Source organism: Perognathus longimembris, chromosome 9 (genome assembly GCF_023159225.1).
Source record: "Perognathus longimembris pacificus isolate PPM17 chromosome 9, ASM2315922v1, whole genome shotgun sequence".
NCBI lineage: Eukaryota > Metazoa > Chordata > Mammalia > Rodentia > Heteromyidae > Perognathus > Perognathus longimembris.
Genome location: NC_063169.1, coordinates 6,211,305 through 6,227,603, shown reverse-complemented (window position 1 = coordinate 6,227,603; position 16,299 = coordinate 6,211,305). Strand labels below are relative to the sequence as shown.

General features: G+C 38.1%; 1 protein-coding gene across 1 annotated transcript; it reads left to right on the top strand.

Moving 5' to 3' along the window:
• The first annotated feature begins 1,504 nt into the window (after positions 1-1,504).
• Mei4 (meiotic double-stranded break formation protein 4) lies at positions 1,505-15,539 on the top strand. Its single transcript, XM_048354703.1, has 2 exons — positions 1,505-1,612; positions 15,252-15,539. Exons 1-2 carry the CDS (start codon positions 1,505-1,507, stop codon positions 15,537-15,539), a joined length of 396 nt encoding a protein of 131 aa, XP_048210660.1.
• The last annotated feature ends 760 nt before the right edge of the window (positions 15,540-16,299 follow it).

The window sequence follows — 16,299 nt, the reverse complement described above, 5'->3', positions numbered from 1 at the left end:
TACCCATCACTGTCTGCAGGGCCAGGGACTGCTCAGGGTCTGCTTCCCACCATGCCCTTCAGAACCGAGCTTGGTTCCTCAGGGATCAGGAGCAAACCTAGAACAAAGAGAATAGGCCCTGTCAGCTATTCCTCAGGGACCTGGCCCAAGGTAAGGTACTCTGGCCATACTGCTGTGCTATCAAAAGAGATTGATTTTATTACTGAGGAAAAACAGAGACTCCACTGAAAGGACAATATAACAAGCAGACAGAAGTCACTGCCGGAGTCAGTGAAGCTCTCTTATCCCATTGTAATCCTTAACACAATTGGAAAGAAATTACTTACACACTTATTTATTGTCCTGTGGATGCTGTATTCAATGTCTATATTTTTTTTCATTCTTAACTGGTATTTTGCGGTTATTTTTAAATCACTTACAGGACTTGGTGTTTATGTCATTTTGCATAAAGAATGTGTTCTTTTTCGATTTGGCAGAAAAGGAATCAGAAGAACATTTGGTTTTTCCCAAAGACGTATGTTAAGCATACAAGTTTGAGCATCAAGTCACTTTTTGTGCGTGCTCTGAGCCTGCAAAGAACTGAATGCAGTGTTCTTGGCCTCCTGAGCAACGCTGGTTATGAAAGAACACGCTACCCATCCCCCACTGCACACTTGAGAAGCAGGCTGCCTGTGCGGCTATGCTCAGGCCGCAGCAACATGGAGAAAATGCCTGAAAGCTTCCTAGAGTATTAGACCTCAACCAAGCATTGCCAGAGAGCTGGGCAGGAGGCTTTCTACGTGACTCGTTCATCCTAGTGAGATGGTCTAGTTGTGCAACTGACATAATTAGTGCTACATGTACAAAATCAAGCCGTATGTGTAATTTAATTAAAATGATGATGCGGCCACAGCAATGCTTTACATTATTGATTTAGATGATTTCACTCAATGATTAATTTAAATGATTTATTTCTTTGGAATAAGTATGTTTGGTGATGTAAGATAAATATGAACACATACTTTTTTTTAACATTTAAAACTAATGTACTTTGCTTCTAAGTATTTTAATTATTTGCCTGTATGTTAACTACATGTCAGTCATTTTTATTATGTGGGACAGTAACTCCCCATGAGCAAACAAAAAAGTACTTCATCTTCAAATTTGTGCACCAGGCTAATAGTTGCTCAGAATTTTAACTTAACTGATGCCTCCAAGGTGAAAGTTAACAGTAACCACGGTGCTTCACCTTCTCCATCTCCAGAACCATTTTCCGAAAGAGCCCCTATTCTGATATTGAGCAAAATATGTCTTAAAGTGCACCATTTTTCACATTTCAATTGGTTTTTTTTTAAATCACTGCAAAAGAAAGTTGAAGTTTTTCTTTCTGGTTCCTAATTTAATATGTTAACTAATTACCTAGCTCAGATTCGTAGAAAATCATGAATTCAATCACATAGCTAGTTGGATTTGGCACCTTGGTTTTAATGGGAAGAGCTGAGGTCAGTGTCTGTAAATGGCAGATATGTCGGCCTTGTCTCCCGACTCCGCACACCTTTCTTCTAAGTATCTCCTTTCCCGAATCCCTTTGCCATCTTCTGCTCTAATTGAAAGACTTTTAGCTGGAAGAAGGGTAAGGGTTTTAAACAGCATGGGAGTAGCTAATTAGAGAGCATTGTTTGAGGCCATTAAAATGTGAAATATGAAAAGAAAGTCTTGTAAAAACATGTTTTATACTCTCCCAACTTCCTTAAGTCATTTGCATCCCTTCACAAAATTGCCTCTGCTTCAAGACTCACTAGGGGACTCCATTCAGTTCAATTCCCATGATTACCACCCAGAATTAGAACAGGCACGGCAGGTTAAAGGCAGTGCCAGCAGGACTGGCCTCTCTGCACATGCCAGAGCACCTGCACTTCTGACCGAAGGGAAGCCGGTGTGAGCGAGTTCCCACAGTTTCTCTCCAGACCAGTAATTTCCTGTCATGTCATAGAATTAAGAAAAGTGTTAAACTTCTTGTGAATTTTTTAATCAATGCTTATTGAAAAGGCATATGTCTAGTTTCATACAGCATAGGGGAAAATAATTGTTCTCTCTTATAAATATGGCATCTCACACTGCATGATTTTAGCATTGCAGTGTATATTTGAAAAGCAAAGTGATTGTTAACTTGTGTACTAATATGCATTCCAGGATATTTTCCTGATTGCTTTCAGTGCATTTAAGTTAACATTTGAATTTTCTAAAATGTGTTTTGCATCTAAAGTTCTGTTGCTTTACATTTCCAAAATAATTGGTGTAGAATTCGTTGTGATTACTTACTGAGTGCACTCTTCATGGTTTTCTTGATGGTGTCATTCAGCAAGAACTCTGACACCACTTTCTACACAACCCTCCTACAATTTGTATTGCATAATTTGACTGTTTGCATAAGTCTTTTGACCATGAAATGTGAGTCCTAAAGGATATAAAGCCATACTTCTTCATTACCTTGTGATCTCTGTGTAAGCTGTGCTTGGCATTAGCTATAGAAGAAATGTTATTGAAGGGATGAACTAATGCACGCAACAGTGAGCTAAATTCTTGGGTTCTTCACTCCTTGTTGTTATCAGCTGCTGTCCCTCTAGATAGCTCTCTTTAGGGCCAATTGTTTGCTGTGTAGTAGTTGAATTTTTCCAGCAGTTTCTTAGTATTAAGAGGTAATGAAAGTAGTTAATACAGAAAAACTTATACCTTGAAGTCTATCTAGTTCCTTATAAGAATTTATTTTGTATTATGTACAGAATTTTTCTCTTAAAAACTTTACAAATGTATCATCAGGCAACAAAATTGGGGGTTTAATATGTCTCCATAGAGAGATAGTTCTCCATCTGTTTCAGTTATATGCATTGACTATTGTAACTATATTTTCCCACCATTCCTCTGTCCTCCCATCCTCCTCTCTATCCAACACACATGTTTCTTAATACCAACTCTCCTCAGACAAGACATCTTTCAGCTTCCTGGAATTCATTTTGTTAAACTCTTAATTATTCAAAAGGCTTACAACAAGGAACTCTACCCTGCATATACTGTACTTTAGTCAGTTTGATCGTATAGATACGCACATGGCCTTGTGTATGTTTTCCTATGTTCATATTTTGATCTAACTTATGCATATGAGAAGAAACATACACTCTTGTTTCTCTGAGCCTGACTCACTTCACTTAACAGAATGTTTCCAGATCCATCCATTTTCCTACAAATGACATAATATTCTTCCTGATGAAGAAAATTACATTATATATAATATCATACATAATATATATTGTATTGTGTATTTCATATTTGTGATATATCACATGGTTATAACACAGATATATCCATGTGCACACGCACATACACACATATATGTATATATCACATACAATGTCTTGATCCATTCATCAGTTGCAGGCCTCTGGTCTGTCTCCATAACTTGGCTGTGGTGAACAGTACAGCCGTGAACATGAGTGCCTTTATTGTCTTCTGACTTACAGTCTTTTGGATAAATACCAAGAGTGGTATCCCTGGATCCTAGGATAGTTGTATGTTTAATTTCTCCACCTTGCCTCCCACAGTGCCTGCACTAATCCACTGCAGTGTAGCAGAGTTCCGTTCCCCACAGCCTCACCATATGCTGTTCATAATGTTAAAGATGGAATTTCTACTAGGGTGAGATGGAATCTCAATGCTGTTTTATTTGCATTTCCTTTATGACTAGAGATGTCTTGGCCATTTTTACTGCTTCTGGAAAGTGTTATTTCATTCCTTTGCCTATATTGAGTTATTGAATCTTTGGGAGTTTAAGTTTTTAAACTCATTTTTTATTCTGGTTATTAGACCCTTGTCAAATGTATAGCTGGCAAAGATCTCCCATTCTATAGACTATCTTTTAGCTTAGGAACTATATATCCTTTGCTGAGTAGGGCTTTTGAACTTAATGCATTGTCATTTGTCGGAACTCTCCCCTTTACTGAGCCCTCAGAATTCTGCACAAGAAGTTTCTGACTATCCCAACAAGTCCTAGTGTTGCCCTATAGTTGTTACAGGGTTTCAACTCTTACATCGAGGCCCTTTGTCTACTTTGAATTGACAGTAGTACAAGATGAGAGACGGGATGTGTGCATATGGATGTCCACTTTTTCCAATGTCATTTATTGAAAAAGCTGTCTTCTTTACAGTATGCATGTTTGGCTCCTTTGTAAAAAAAAAAAAAATCAGATAGCTGTAGGTGTTTGAGTTCATTTCTAGAACTTCTAGTCTTTTCCATTCATTTCCAGATCTGTTTTGGTACCAGTACCAAGTTGCTCCCTAGAAAAGCTTATAGTCTACACTTGGGATATACTCCCAACCTCTCTTGGCTATTTGGGGTCTTTTGTGATTCCATATGACGATTGGATTGTTGACATTGAGATTTTGATGGGTATTGCATTGAATTTGTAGATCGCCTTTGGCAATATGGCCATTTTTATCATGTTAATTCTGCATTCCATGAGCATAGGTTATCTTTTCAGCTCCTGCTGTCATCTTCAATTACTTTTTTTCCGAGTTTTATCATTTTTCCTGAAGAGTTCCTTCGACAACTTGATTAGGTTTTATTCATGTGTTTTGCTATTGTGAGTGGAATTGTTCTTATTTCCCTATCTGCCCCCGGTTGGTATACAGAAAGTCTACTGATTCGGGGGCATAGTTTTATATTCTGCCATAAACAAGTTTTTTTGTTGTTGTTGTTGTTTTTTGGCCAGTCCTGGGCCTTGGACTCAGGGCCTGAGCACTGTCCCTGGCTTCTTCCCGCTCAAGGCTAGCACTCTGCCACTTGAGCCACAGCACCGCTTCTGGCCGTTTTCTGTATATGTGGTGCTGGGGAATCGAACCTAGGGCCTCGTGTATCCGAGGCAGGCACTCTTGCCACTAGGCTATATCCCCAGCCCCATAAACAAGTTTTAAGTAGACAAAATTAAGTACCTACAGCATATGAATTTACTGCATGTCCTTTGTAACTGTAAAAAGTTAATTTTATAAACAGACAATTTGAGAGTCAACTGTAAAAAGGAAACAAAGCAAAATGTAACTGTAAATAATGTATAACTTTTTTATTTTCCCTGCTTTATCATGTTATACAATTTCACCTAGGCTTTGATATCGACTCTGATAAAATTATATTATTGAAAAAGTGGTGATACATATTGAAATATGGAAGATAAGGTGAAAATGCATAGTTTTAATTTCTACCTTTGGGGCATAATTAGTAAATTATCTGAGAGCATTTAGATTTTTCTTTTGGTTTCCAAACACAATTATTGGAAAGAATTTGGTCACTTATATGCCTATACCTAACTGCTTTTTAATAATCTTGGGTTTTAGATACAGTGCTCTTTTAAAAGTATATATGTAATATATATATACACATATATGTACACACACACACACACACTCATACGTATACTTCTTGCACACTTTGGTAAATGTTTTAAAGCTTAGCTACACAGTTCCTAGGGAAGGATTTTCACGTACAGTTTTTGCCTGGTTGTGCATTTACTGATGCTGACTTTGACAAAACTGGCTCCTTCCTTTGCCTGGTTGGGCAAGTTTCAAAACTATCTTAGATCATCTTTTCCTATAGCTTTTTTAAAAAGAGTATTTCCTTTTTCTTACCCTCTGGCTGCTTAGACATTTGTTTACTATCAATAATGGCCAAATGAATACCTGTTTCTAACAGATAGCAGGTGCAGATATTGCACCAGCTGTGATTTTTGTTTAGGGAAATTGCTCTTAATTATGTGCCTGGAGTGGGTTAACTTATGGAAACAATGCTTATTCTTCACAAAGCACTGCTTGCTTGCTTCCTCTTGTCTATCTGTGCCTTTCTTTAGGGAACTAAACATTAAGCCATTAGTCCTTATGGAATCAAGCACTTTCTTTAAGATTTTATAAACATAGAAAGCTAATTTGGCCCACTGTGACATCTACCAGTCTAGACTAGACCCAGTGTCCTGGAAAAAACTGGAGCACAGGATAGAGTGAATTCTTTAGGCACTAATGACTTTATTCCCTAGTCTCTCTTTAATCTCTCTGCTTTTCCTTGCCTTTCTGTTTTTATACCAAGCATACACAGGCTCTTTGGTCATAGCCAAAAAGGTTTTAGCTATGCTACAATATGCAGTCAGTCTCCTGAAAGAATCCTACCTTTCTATGTAGGAGGAATCAAACCTGGAGTGTAACATTTAGCATCTGCCATTTAGTATCTTCTCCACCAAGTGTCTCTACCTTTAGAATTCTGTTTAACTCCTGTAGCATTCAGTTCATGTTGTCATTATTTATTTGCTTCCTTGTCTCCATGGATAGGTGCAGATGGAGCTTCTCTAATACAAAAGCCTAAAACCGAAAATGCACCCAGATATGAAACTCATGAATGCTAACTTGATGGCACCAGCAGAAAATTTCAAACCTGGACTTCATGTGACAGGTTATAGCCAAAATACAGTAACACTAAAACTGCCCCATAAAATCACTTTCAGATTATGTATATAAGGTACTTGCTTATATATACATACATATACATATATATGCCTGTATATGTATGTATATACATATATGTATACTTATATGTATGTATATACATATATGTGCCTGTATATGTATGTCTATATATGAGGAATTTCTGCTTTTATGCCAAGCATAGACAGGTAGTGTGGTGATAGTCGCCAAACAGATTTTACCTACACTACAACCTTGAAGCCATCTCTCCTGAAGAATCCTGCCTTCCTATCTAGGAAAAAATCAGACCTGCAGGATAAACAATAATTATATGTATGATATATATATGGAATATATATATACATATATATGGATATAAACACTTATGTCCATCTATATGAGGGATTCTGTGTTCAGATTTAGTCCATCCCTGGGTTATCTCATTATTTTTATGAATATTCCAAAATATGAAAAAGACCATCTGGTCCCAAGCATTTGGGTATGGGGTCCTCAGCTGTACTCTTAGCACCAATAGCTTAGGTACTGTGTTATCTTTGAATCCCTGCGCCTTGGGTTGATCACATATGGAGACACCATATGTATTTTTGACAGGACAGAGAGGAGAAAAGAGCTACACACACAAATGCATGCATTGTACAGTGCCAAATACCCTCACCTGCATTCATCCACAAAGAATTAAGTACTTAGCAAATGTTGATGAGTCCAGGAGCCCTGTGCTGACTTTTGTAGTTTCTGTTACTAAGAGTTAAAGTTGCCAGGTGCCTGAAATCGTATCTACTTAGGAGACTGAGACCTGAAGATCACAGTTTGAAGCCAGGCGCCTGGGCAGGAAAGTCCACGAAACTTCTCTCCATTAAACCTCGAAAAGCCAGATGTGAAGCTGTGGCTCAAGTGGTAAAACACAAGTCTTGAGCTTAAAAGCTTAGAGACAGCACCTAGGCCCAGAGTACAAGTCCCAGGACAAGCAAAAATAAATAAACAAATAAATAAATAAATAAATGAAATATCTAGTTTGCATTGTCAAAAATTACTATAAGCAAAATCAGATCAATAACTGTTTCATGTTTTCTGAAAAGTACAAGAAAGGATTTCCAGCTTTAGACTCTTGTAATATACTGCATTCCTCTATAAAGGAAATAGAAAGAAAAGAAAGTCTCTGCCAGATCACTCAGTGTTCCTTGCTTAGTCAGGAACTCTTACCCTCAGAGACCTCATCCAGCAAGGGCCTCTGGCTCCTGTGTCCTCCCGGGAGTCCCCGCCCTGTCTTTCAAAGACAAATGCACATCGTGCTGTCCATTGTGTGCTTCTTGTCCACATTCCCCTTTAATTCTTATCACATAAACTTCAGCCTCGGGAAAGATCTAGGCAAAGTTATTCATACTTACTAATGAAAAAAATACTTGTAAGCAAGTCTCATAATGAAACATTTCAGTTATATTTCTTTTGTGGCTATATGTAGATTCAGCCTTGCATTCTTGTTGAACTATTGCCCACAGGGAATTAGGTGTAATATCAAACCAAAAAATACTACTAGTTTTGCTATTTTTTAGATAAGATATTTCAAAAATCAGACAAAATCTCCCTAGAATTAATCTCCAGGATTCCACACTTTAAGCAGACAAACATACTATTCTCTAAATAAGAAAAATCAATTGATACCCATTATGTCCTTTTTTCATTCTTCTCTGCCTGGCTCTTTGATCAGAAGATCATGTAGTAGTCTATACGTCTTTTTCCCTTGGTGCTGTGGCTTACATTTCATTGCCAGGCAATCTTTCCTATTTACCTGCACCCTGCTCTGATCAGAATTTTACACTGCCTTCGTATGACTTCAATACTCCGATTGCTGAAGAAAGGAAGGTAGCATAATAGGCCTCTGGGAGCCTGTGGTGTCAGCACTGTGATGTCTAGCATAGTCATAGGCTCAAGGATTGCAGCAGAAGATATCTTCCTGTGGTTTTTTTGCTCTGCTTGAGCATCATTGCCAGCAAAGCCAGGTGCTTGTCTTATGCTGGGCCTTGGCTAAGCCCACGATCACTCTTCAGTTCTCTTAGTGCTTTGTCTTTTGCCTCAGAAGCTGCCAGCTGCTTAGCAAATACCTCAGACAGTTCATTTCATCCCTCAAGAATGGACTGAAGTCCACTACCTCCTTTACCTTCTACAGAAGGAGGAGGGGGAGGGGGAGAAGGAGGGGGAGGGGGAGGGGGAGGAGGAGGAGGAGAAAGAAGAAAGAAGAAAACATTAAAAGTCAGGGATAAGTTTCCCACTTAATTATCATGGTGACAACTGACCTTTTCCTTAAAGTATTGTACTGGATTCATTCTTTTAGAAGAGGACTCATTTTCCTTATATCTTACTTACTGCTTTTGTCCAGCAAAAGCTACCACAAAAGACACTTAAGTTAACGGTATATTATATCCAGTGAACATTTAATTTAACATTTGGGTTGTGTAGCTATGTTCTTTGGCTTAATTTTCTGCTCTGTAACCATTCTAATTTTTTCCTTTACCTTGTTTTTGAAGCAATATAAAAACACCGTGCTGGGTTTTGCTCATTCTGCAGCAGGGTGCTTGTTTCTACACACCATGTTGCACCACTGCGTGCCCTTGGCCAATGCACATAAATCACCAAATTGTTGGGCTTAGTAATGGGTTACATTTTCATGTTATGTATCATTAAATACAAGCTCCCAAATTACAAACTGAACCTCAGATGTACAGTGCCTTTTTAAAAACATCTTCTGCTACCAAAGGATGCAGCTGTCTGTGTGCCTTGTGGTAGCTCTGTCTTTTCTATATCTGAGAGAACAAAGGACAGCACCTTTTTCAAGGCCTTGGTACCTTTAAAGGTCCTTCTCCAACTAGATGAAACCTCAGGATTCCATTTTTAAAAGACTATAATGGAAGAAGGAAGGTCTGATGTGCTGGCAAGAAGTTACAGACATCCCGCGTGGGTAGATGCGGCTGTACCATCTACCCAGGAACGTTGGCATCCTGTGACGTAACCTATGCTTATTCCATCCCAAGCAGGAAAAGTGAGGAAGGAGAAAGGGCAAAAGGTTTTTTCTCACATATTTGTGCTGCCATTCATTAGAAGACCTGCCTGTTTACTTGTAGTTAACCCAAAGAAGACTGGAGAATGTTACTTGTTTAAAAATTGATCCATTGTACCCTGAACCAAACTTGGGTTCTATTGATAAGAAGGAAAATTGAATAATGCTGACGCACTTAACACTGTGTCCTTAAGGATAGTAAGACTCCACCAAAAACAAAAATATCGAGTTAACTTTCACTGAGTTCCAGCTAAAACAATGGCAAGAACTGACATTATGTGTTTATTGCCTGAGCTTCAGAATTCATGTTTTAAAGTAGGGATTGAGAATCATGTAAAGGGGGCTGGGGATATAGCCTAGTGGCAAGAGTACCTGCCTCGGATACACGAGGCCCTAGGTTCGATTCCTCAGCACCACATATACAGAAAACGCCCAGAAGTGGCGCTGTGGCTCAAGTGGCAGAGTGCTAGCCTTGAGCGGGAAGAAGCCAGGGACAGTGCTCAGGCCCTGAGTCCAAGGCCCAGGACTGGCAAAAAAAAAAAAAGAAAAAGAAAAAAGAGAATCATGTAAAGAAGATTGAATGCTTTTTAATTATTTAACAAATAATTTGGATATGTTGAGTTTCCCAATCCCCATTCAAGAGTAGAAAAATGAATATAAATGTTTTCTTTCTGAATGTTCCCTAAAACTATGTCATTATCATTTCCCCAGGAGAATATATCCAGTTTGAGGGATCTCTGTTTTAACAGTGGGATCAAGTAATGAGCACCAGTGGTGGGAATAAGAACCTTCCTCTCACGGTTCTATCACAGTAAAAGAACAAGGTAGAAGATAAACTGATGGCAGTGTGTCAGAAATCGAGCCATCCTGCTGTATGAAGGCTCAGTCAGTTAGGTCTCTGACGGTATTCAAGAAATCACCTAGGGTTTTCCAGGTGTGTTCCACCTGGTGGGATGTGTTCTGCTGCTTGTGCTATTAGGTCCAGTTTGACGTTAAGTCAGAGTTTGAGAAGGATTGCTATTAGCTCTTCTTTAAGTGGTTGAGTAGAATTCAGCAGTTAGGTTCTAAGATGCTCTTTGATGGGAAACTTACTTATTACTGACTCAGTTTCTTTACTTGTTATTGGCCTCTTCAGATGTTTTATATTTTCATGATTCAGTCTTAATAGTATATATGTGTCCAGAAGTTTATCTGTTTTCATTATATATGTATAGAAATCTCTTGTGACCCTTTGTAATTTTGTAGTATTTGTTCTACTGCTTTCTTTTTAATTTGAATTATTCTCATTCATTTTCCTACCTTCTCAAAGCATTTGTTGTGCTCATCTGTTTAAAAATGAATTCTTCGTTTTATTCATCTTTTTTATTGTTTTTAATCTATCATTTATGTCTTCTCTAGTATTTATTATTTTCTTCCTTTTACTAACTGTGCAGAGTGTGTTTCTGTAGGTCTTTGGGATGTGAAAGTGAAGTTTCTCCAAATATGTCTCTGAAGCATTTTTGCTGTAATCATAGTTTTGATGTTGTATTTTAATTTCTTTTTGAGATTTGTAGTCCAGGAACATGTTTAATTTCCTTGTGTTTGTAGATCTCCAAGCTTTTTTGAAATTAATTGATTGAATGTATCTCTGATTTCTAGTTTCATGACATTGTAGTTGAAAACACACTTTGTATCGTTTAATCTTAATTTCATTACAACTTGTTTCTTAAACTAATTTATGATTTTGTCCAGATAATTGTCCTGTGAACTTTAGAAGAATGGGTATTCTGCTGATACTGAATTGAATGTTTGATATGTGTCTTTTGATTCTACTTAATTTAAATTATGAAGTCCAGTGTTTTCTTACACTTTTCTGTCCAAGTGATCTTATCTTTTCCTTAAGGTACATTAGCATTTGTTTTATGTATTTATTTGGGTGTTCTAATATGTTCATGCATATATATATCTTCTTCATTATTGTCATTTAGTGATATTTTTCTTATTTTAAAGGTTTTGACTTGAAGTCTGCCTGTTTTGTTTGATTTAAGCCTAACACTGCTTCTCATTTGACTGGATTGTCTATTTTACCTTCCCTTTAAGTTTCTGTGTGTGAGTAAAGGTGCTATCAATCTCCTATGGATAGCAAATATAACTGCTTTTGTTTTTGTTTTCAGTATTCAATTACTTTTGTCTTTAATTAGAGAACATAATCCATTTTTGGTCAACATAGTTATTGATAGATAAGATACAATGATATTTATACCTTTCTCTCTTTTCTGATATAATTTTTATTGCTACTGTAAAGGTGATGCACCAGAGGGGTTACAGTTACATAAGTCAGGTAATGAGTACATATGTGTCTTTAACAATGTTACATCCCTCCCATTTAAGTTTGAAGATTTCCCTTTAGCACTCTTAGGAGATAGTTATGTTGGTGATTTTTGCCTGTGAAGCTCCTTATCTGTTCTTTATTTCAGAAGGACACTTTTGCCAGATAAAGTGTTCTTGGTCACCAAGATTATTTGTTTCCCCCTCAGCACTTTAATAGATCAACCCTCTACTTCTTGGCTTATAAACAAGCCGCAGTTAATCTCAGTGATAATCCTTTCTGTGTGATATGCTTCTTTTCCCTTGATGCTTTCATAATACTGTTTTTGATGCTTAGTTTTGACCATTTGCTTGCCAGTTGCCAGGATGTAGCCTCATTTGGATCAAAGGAGCATGGAAACTTTTTCCTTGTTATGTGGCTATTTCAACCTGTGCATGTATTTGAGACATTTTTGTATTTCTTTTTTTAAAGTAATAATTATGGTAATTTGACTTAATATTCCTCATACAGACACATCAGAATATACCCATTAACAATGAGTTTTTTCCATCACAATACCCAGCTTGGCAGGTTATATATTACACATTTATTCCAGTAATATTGACATTGCTTTAGATTATGTGATATTCCTGGGATTTATCATCAAAGAACTTTCTTTTGAATATATTTTATTTTTATTTTCAAACTGATGTACAGAGAAATTACAGTTTCATATATTAGGCCTTGGGTACATTTCTTGTGCTGTTTGTCCCCTCCTCCCTCATTCCCCCCTCCCCCCTCCCCCTTCCCCTCTCCCCCCGTGAGTTGTTCAGTTAGTTGGTTTACACCCAACAGTTTTGCAAGTATTGCTTTTGGAGTCGTTTGTCTAAGCTTTCTGTCCCTTTGCCCATCTCCTCTTTTTTTTCAACCAGGTAAGATTTGCCTTTTTGATACCGCCCCATAAGTCACGAACACTTTCTTCGTGGGTTTTCATTATTTTTCTTTGCATCTTTTCAAGTAGCAAATATTTTTATTCTCTGATGAATTCTGCTGTTGACATTATCATTTGTATTTTTCATTTCATTCCTTGTGTGTGGGCACAATATCTCTACGATTTTTCTTTGCCTTTTTAAATAACTTGGGGACTTATTTGTTAAATGGTTCATCATTTATTCTATGATTTCATTCAGTGGTTTCTCACACTTTCTTAAATTTCTCTGAGCATCGTTAAGTAATTATTTTCCATTCCTTTTCAAGCAATTTGTAAGTCTTCACTTCTTTGGGCCAAGTACTAAGAGATTCTTGTTCTTGGTCATGTTATGTCTCCTTCGTGTTCACATTTCTTGTTGCCTTACACTGGTGTCTGTGCCTTTGGTAGAGCATCATCTCACCCTGGCTCTCCGGGCCTGACTTTTTCCTGGCGGCAGGGGGTGGAAGGGCATTTGCTGATGGGACAGACCGTGGTTCTGCCACCAGTGGGGGTGCAGCTGCGTCGTTTCTGTCTGGCTTTGATGAATATTGGGGGGTCCTTTGGAGGACCGCTGTGGCTCCCCGTGGGGTTGAGTGGAGTTACCAGGACCAGTGGCTGTTTTAAACCATTTCCAGGGAGGTGCGGCTGGGCAGCCCCTTCGGCTTTGGGTTTGCGTTGTAGGCCCTTTCCTCACAGCCAGGGCCTAGGGTCTGAGGCTGGCCCGGGTGCACAGGGCCTGGAGCCGTTGATGAACTCTTTCTTGGGATTCAAGTACACTCATTGCTATGTGGGTGATTTTGTGCATGTCGCAGCTGTTTGTGACCTCATCTAAAAGCTGCAAATGGGATTTCTTAGACTTTGACCATCTGGGTTGGGGCAGAACCCAGTTCTGTGTGGCATCTGAAGTGGAGCTCAGAGGAGGCACTCAGAAAGGCCATGGCTCTGGGGCTCCAGATGTGTCTCATAGTGGCTACGTGGAAGATGCAGAAGGCCTTTGGCAGCCCAGAGCCCGGTCTGAGGGGCCTCGCACAGTGACCATAGCTGGGCGGGGGGTAGGGTAGGCATGAATTTGGGAGGCACAGTGGCTCAGTTCCCCAAGTGGCATAATACTGGCTGTTTTCTTGAAGCAAGAAGAGTATGCAACCGTATCTCAGACAGGTAAGGCTTTTCTTAAGCCTTTTAAGAAAGCATTTATTGATTTGCAATAATTTGCATATATTTGGCTCTTGTTTATTATGTCATCTTTTGGAAGAATAAGTTCCTTTAGCTCTGAAAGAATGTTTTTTCATGTACCGATTATTACAATGGATAGGGTCAAAATGTTTCCAGCACATTTAATTTCCTTCCCCCCCCACCAAGTTGTCATACACTTAATGAACTTTGAATCAAAGATGTATAAAAAAGTCATTGGTTGGGATCTGCAGATTTGATGTTCTAATGTGTCTACTTCCTAGATACCCCATTTCCCTGCCTGCAAAATGACGATAAGCATTCTCTTACTTTCTAGGGTTTCTAGTTTGTTTCTTAATGAATAAGCAAATATTGAGGCCAGCTTCTGGTTTTACACTGATATTGGGATTCGTGTATAACCTACTATCTACCTTCTACCTCTTCCTTTTGCTTTCTTTCCATTCACCCACCCATGCTAAGCAAATCCTGCAACGTACACTTGCACCTCCCGTGAGCACACTGTCTGAAACTACTCTTTGTCTTCAGTGCCCATATCTGAGTGCTCATTGACCAATGCCTTTTGCTGCTTCCAGATGTTTTCACATCTATTCGTGTTCCTGAGGTCAACTCCCAAGATCCTTGCCTTTGACAGGAATATGATACATTAGAAAATTTACACAGAAGTTTTACACATTGTTATGTGTAAGACGCTTGGCCAAGTGCTCTCAGATTCATCTCAATAGGAAATAGCAGTCTTGCCTGTTCCTTATCCAAAACACTTGAGACCAGAGTATTTGGGAAGGGGGAGGGTTGGTTTAAGTATTTGTAAGTAAATATCTTAGGGGTAAAACTTAAATAAAGACAAAGTTCCTTTGTATTTCACATACACCTTATACACACTGCCAGAAGATAGTTTTGAACAGTTTATTTAGAATACTCACAGTGTGATGGAGACCTGTCAATAAATCTAGGTGTGGAATTGTCTATTCGTGCTATTCCATTTTCATTCAAAAACTGCTGGATGTGGGAACATTTTGGATTTGAGGTTGAGGGTTGTCAACCTGTGTAGAAGTTCAGAGAGAAAAACTTAAAGCTTTCTAAACATCAAGCATCGTATTTGTACAATTTTTGAATAAAAGAAATTTTCTTCTTTGTTCTTGGCCTCCCCCAAAAGTGGGGACAGAGAGAAAGAAGAGACTAAACACACCTTTTCATTTGGCATGTATCTAGTGTAATTCACCGCAATTTTAGTGGGTCTTGTTGTTTATTTGTAGGCACAAGCCACTTACGATGCAACGCGCTATGAAAATATTTTCTTCCTCTTGTGGGTCCTGGAGCAGCTTCTTCAAATAGAAACCAACGAGCACAGTTCACGTGTAGATCGTGACGACCCAGAAATCAAGAAACTTCTTCAGAAGCTTGACCGAACTGTCTTCCAACTCTCTGATGCATTTCCTTTATTTACATTTTATTTGTGGAGACTGGGCATTCTCTTGAACTCAGCTCAGATGGAAGCTATTGGAAGTAGCACACTTCCAGATATTACCAGAGACCACTCTTGAATTTTTTCTCAGGAATATCTTTTTATTATAATTTTTTCTTTATTGTCAAAAGTGTGGTACAGAGGGGTTACAGATTCATATGTAAGGCAGTGAGTACATTTCTTGTTCAACTTGTTACCTCCTCCCTCATTTTCCCCCCACTTGCCCCCTCCCTTTTTCCCTCCCCCCCAAGAGTTGTGCTTTAAATGAGCATGTTTAATTCATCTTAGTGTAATTGTTAATTAAATTTAATGGTTCACTTTAAATAGTGTGTAAAGGGCTGTGTCATCTTTCTATGTAAAAATCCATCTGTTTTAGTTGAGAATGCCCCCCTTTCTTACTATATAATTGTATCTTATGTCAGATACTTGTAACCTAGCTCTACTACTATCTAAAATAGACCACTTATTGTCTGTCTCATTCATACAAGTGTTCAGTTGTGAAATATCTTCTTGAAATAGATGCTAAATGGTAGAAAAATAGGTCTTGAACTTTTGTCACCTTAAACACATTTTAAACAATTTAAAATAAACCATACTAAGTGAAATTTTAATGCAAATTTGCTTAGCTTGCTATGCTTGTATCATTGTCATCTTTTTATATAGAACAAGAAAAGCTTTTAACATTTGGAAATGTATTGGTCTTTAATTCAAGTATTTTTAAAATATTAATTGTTAATATTTCCTTTGAGTCTGCTGATTTACTATATTATCCAGTTTCTATGCTTGCAAAAATATGCTTAAGTTGTACACAATTAAGTCATCAGAGATACTTTTATAAA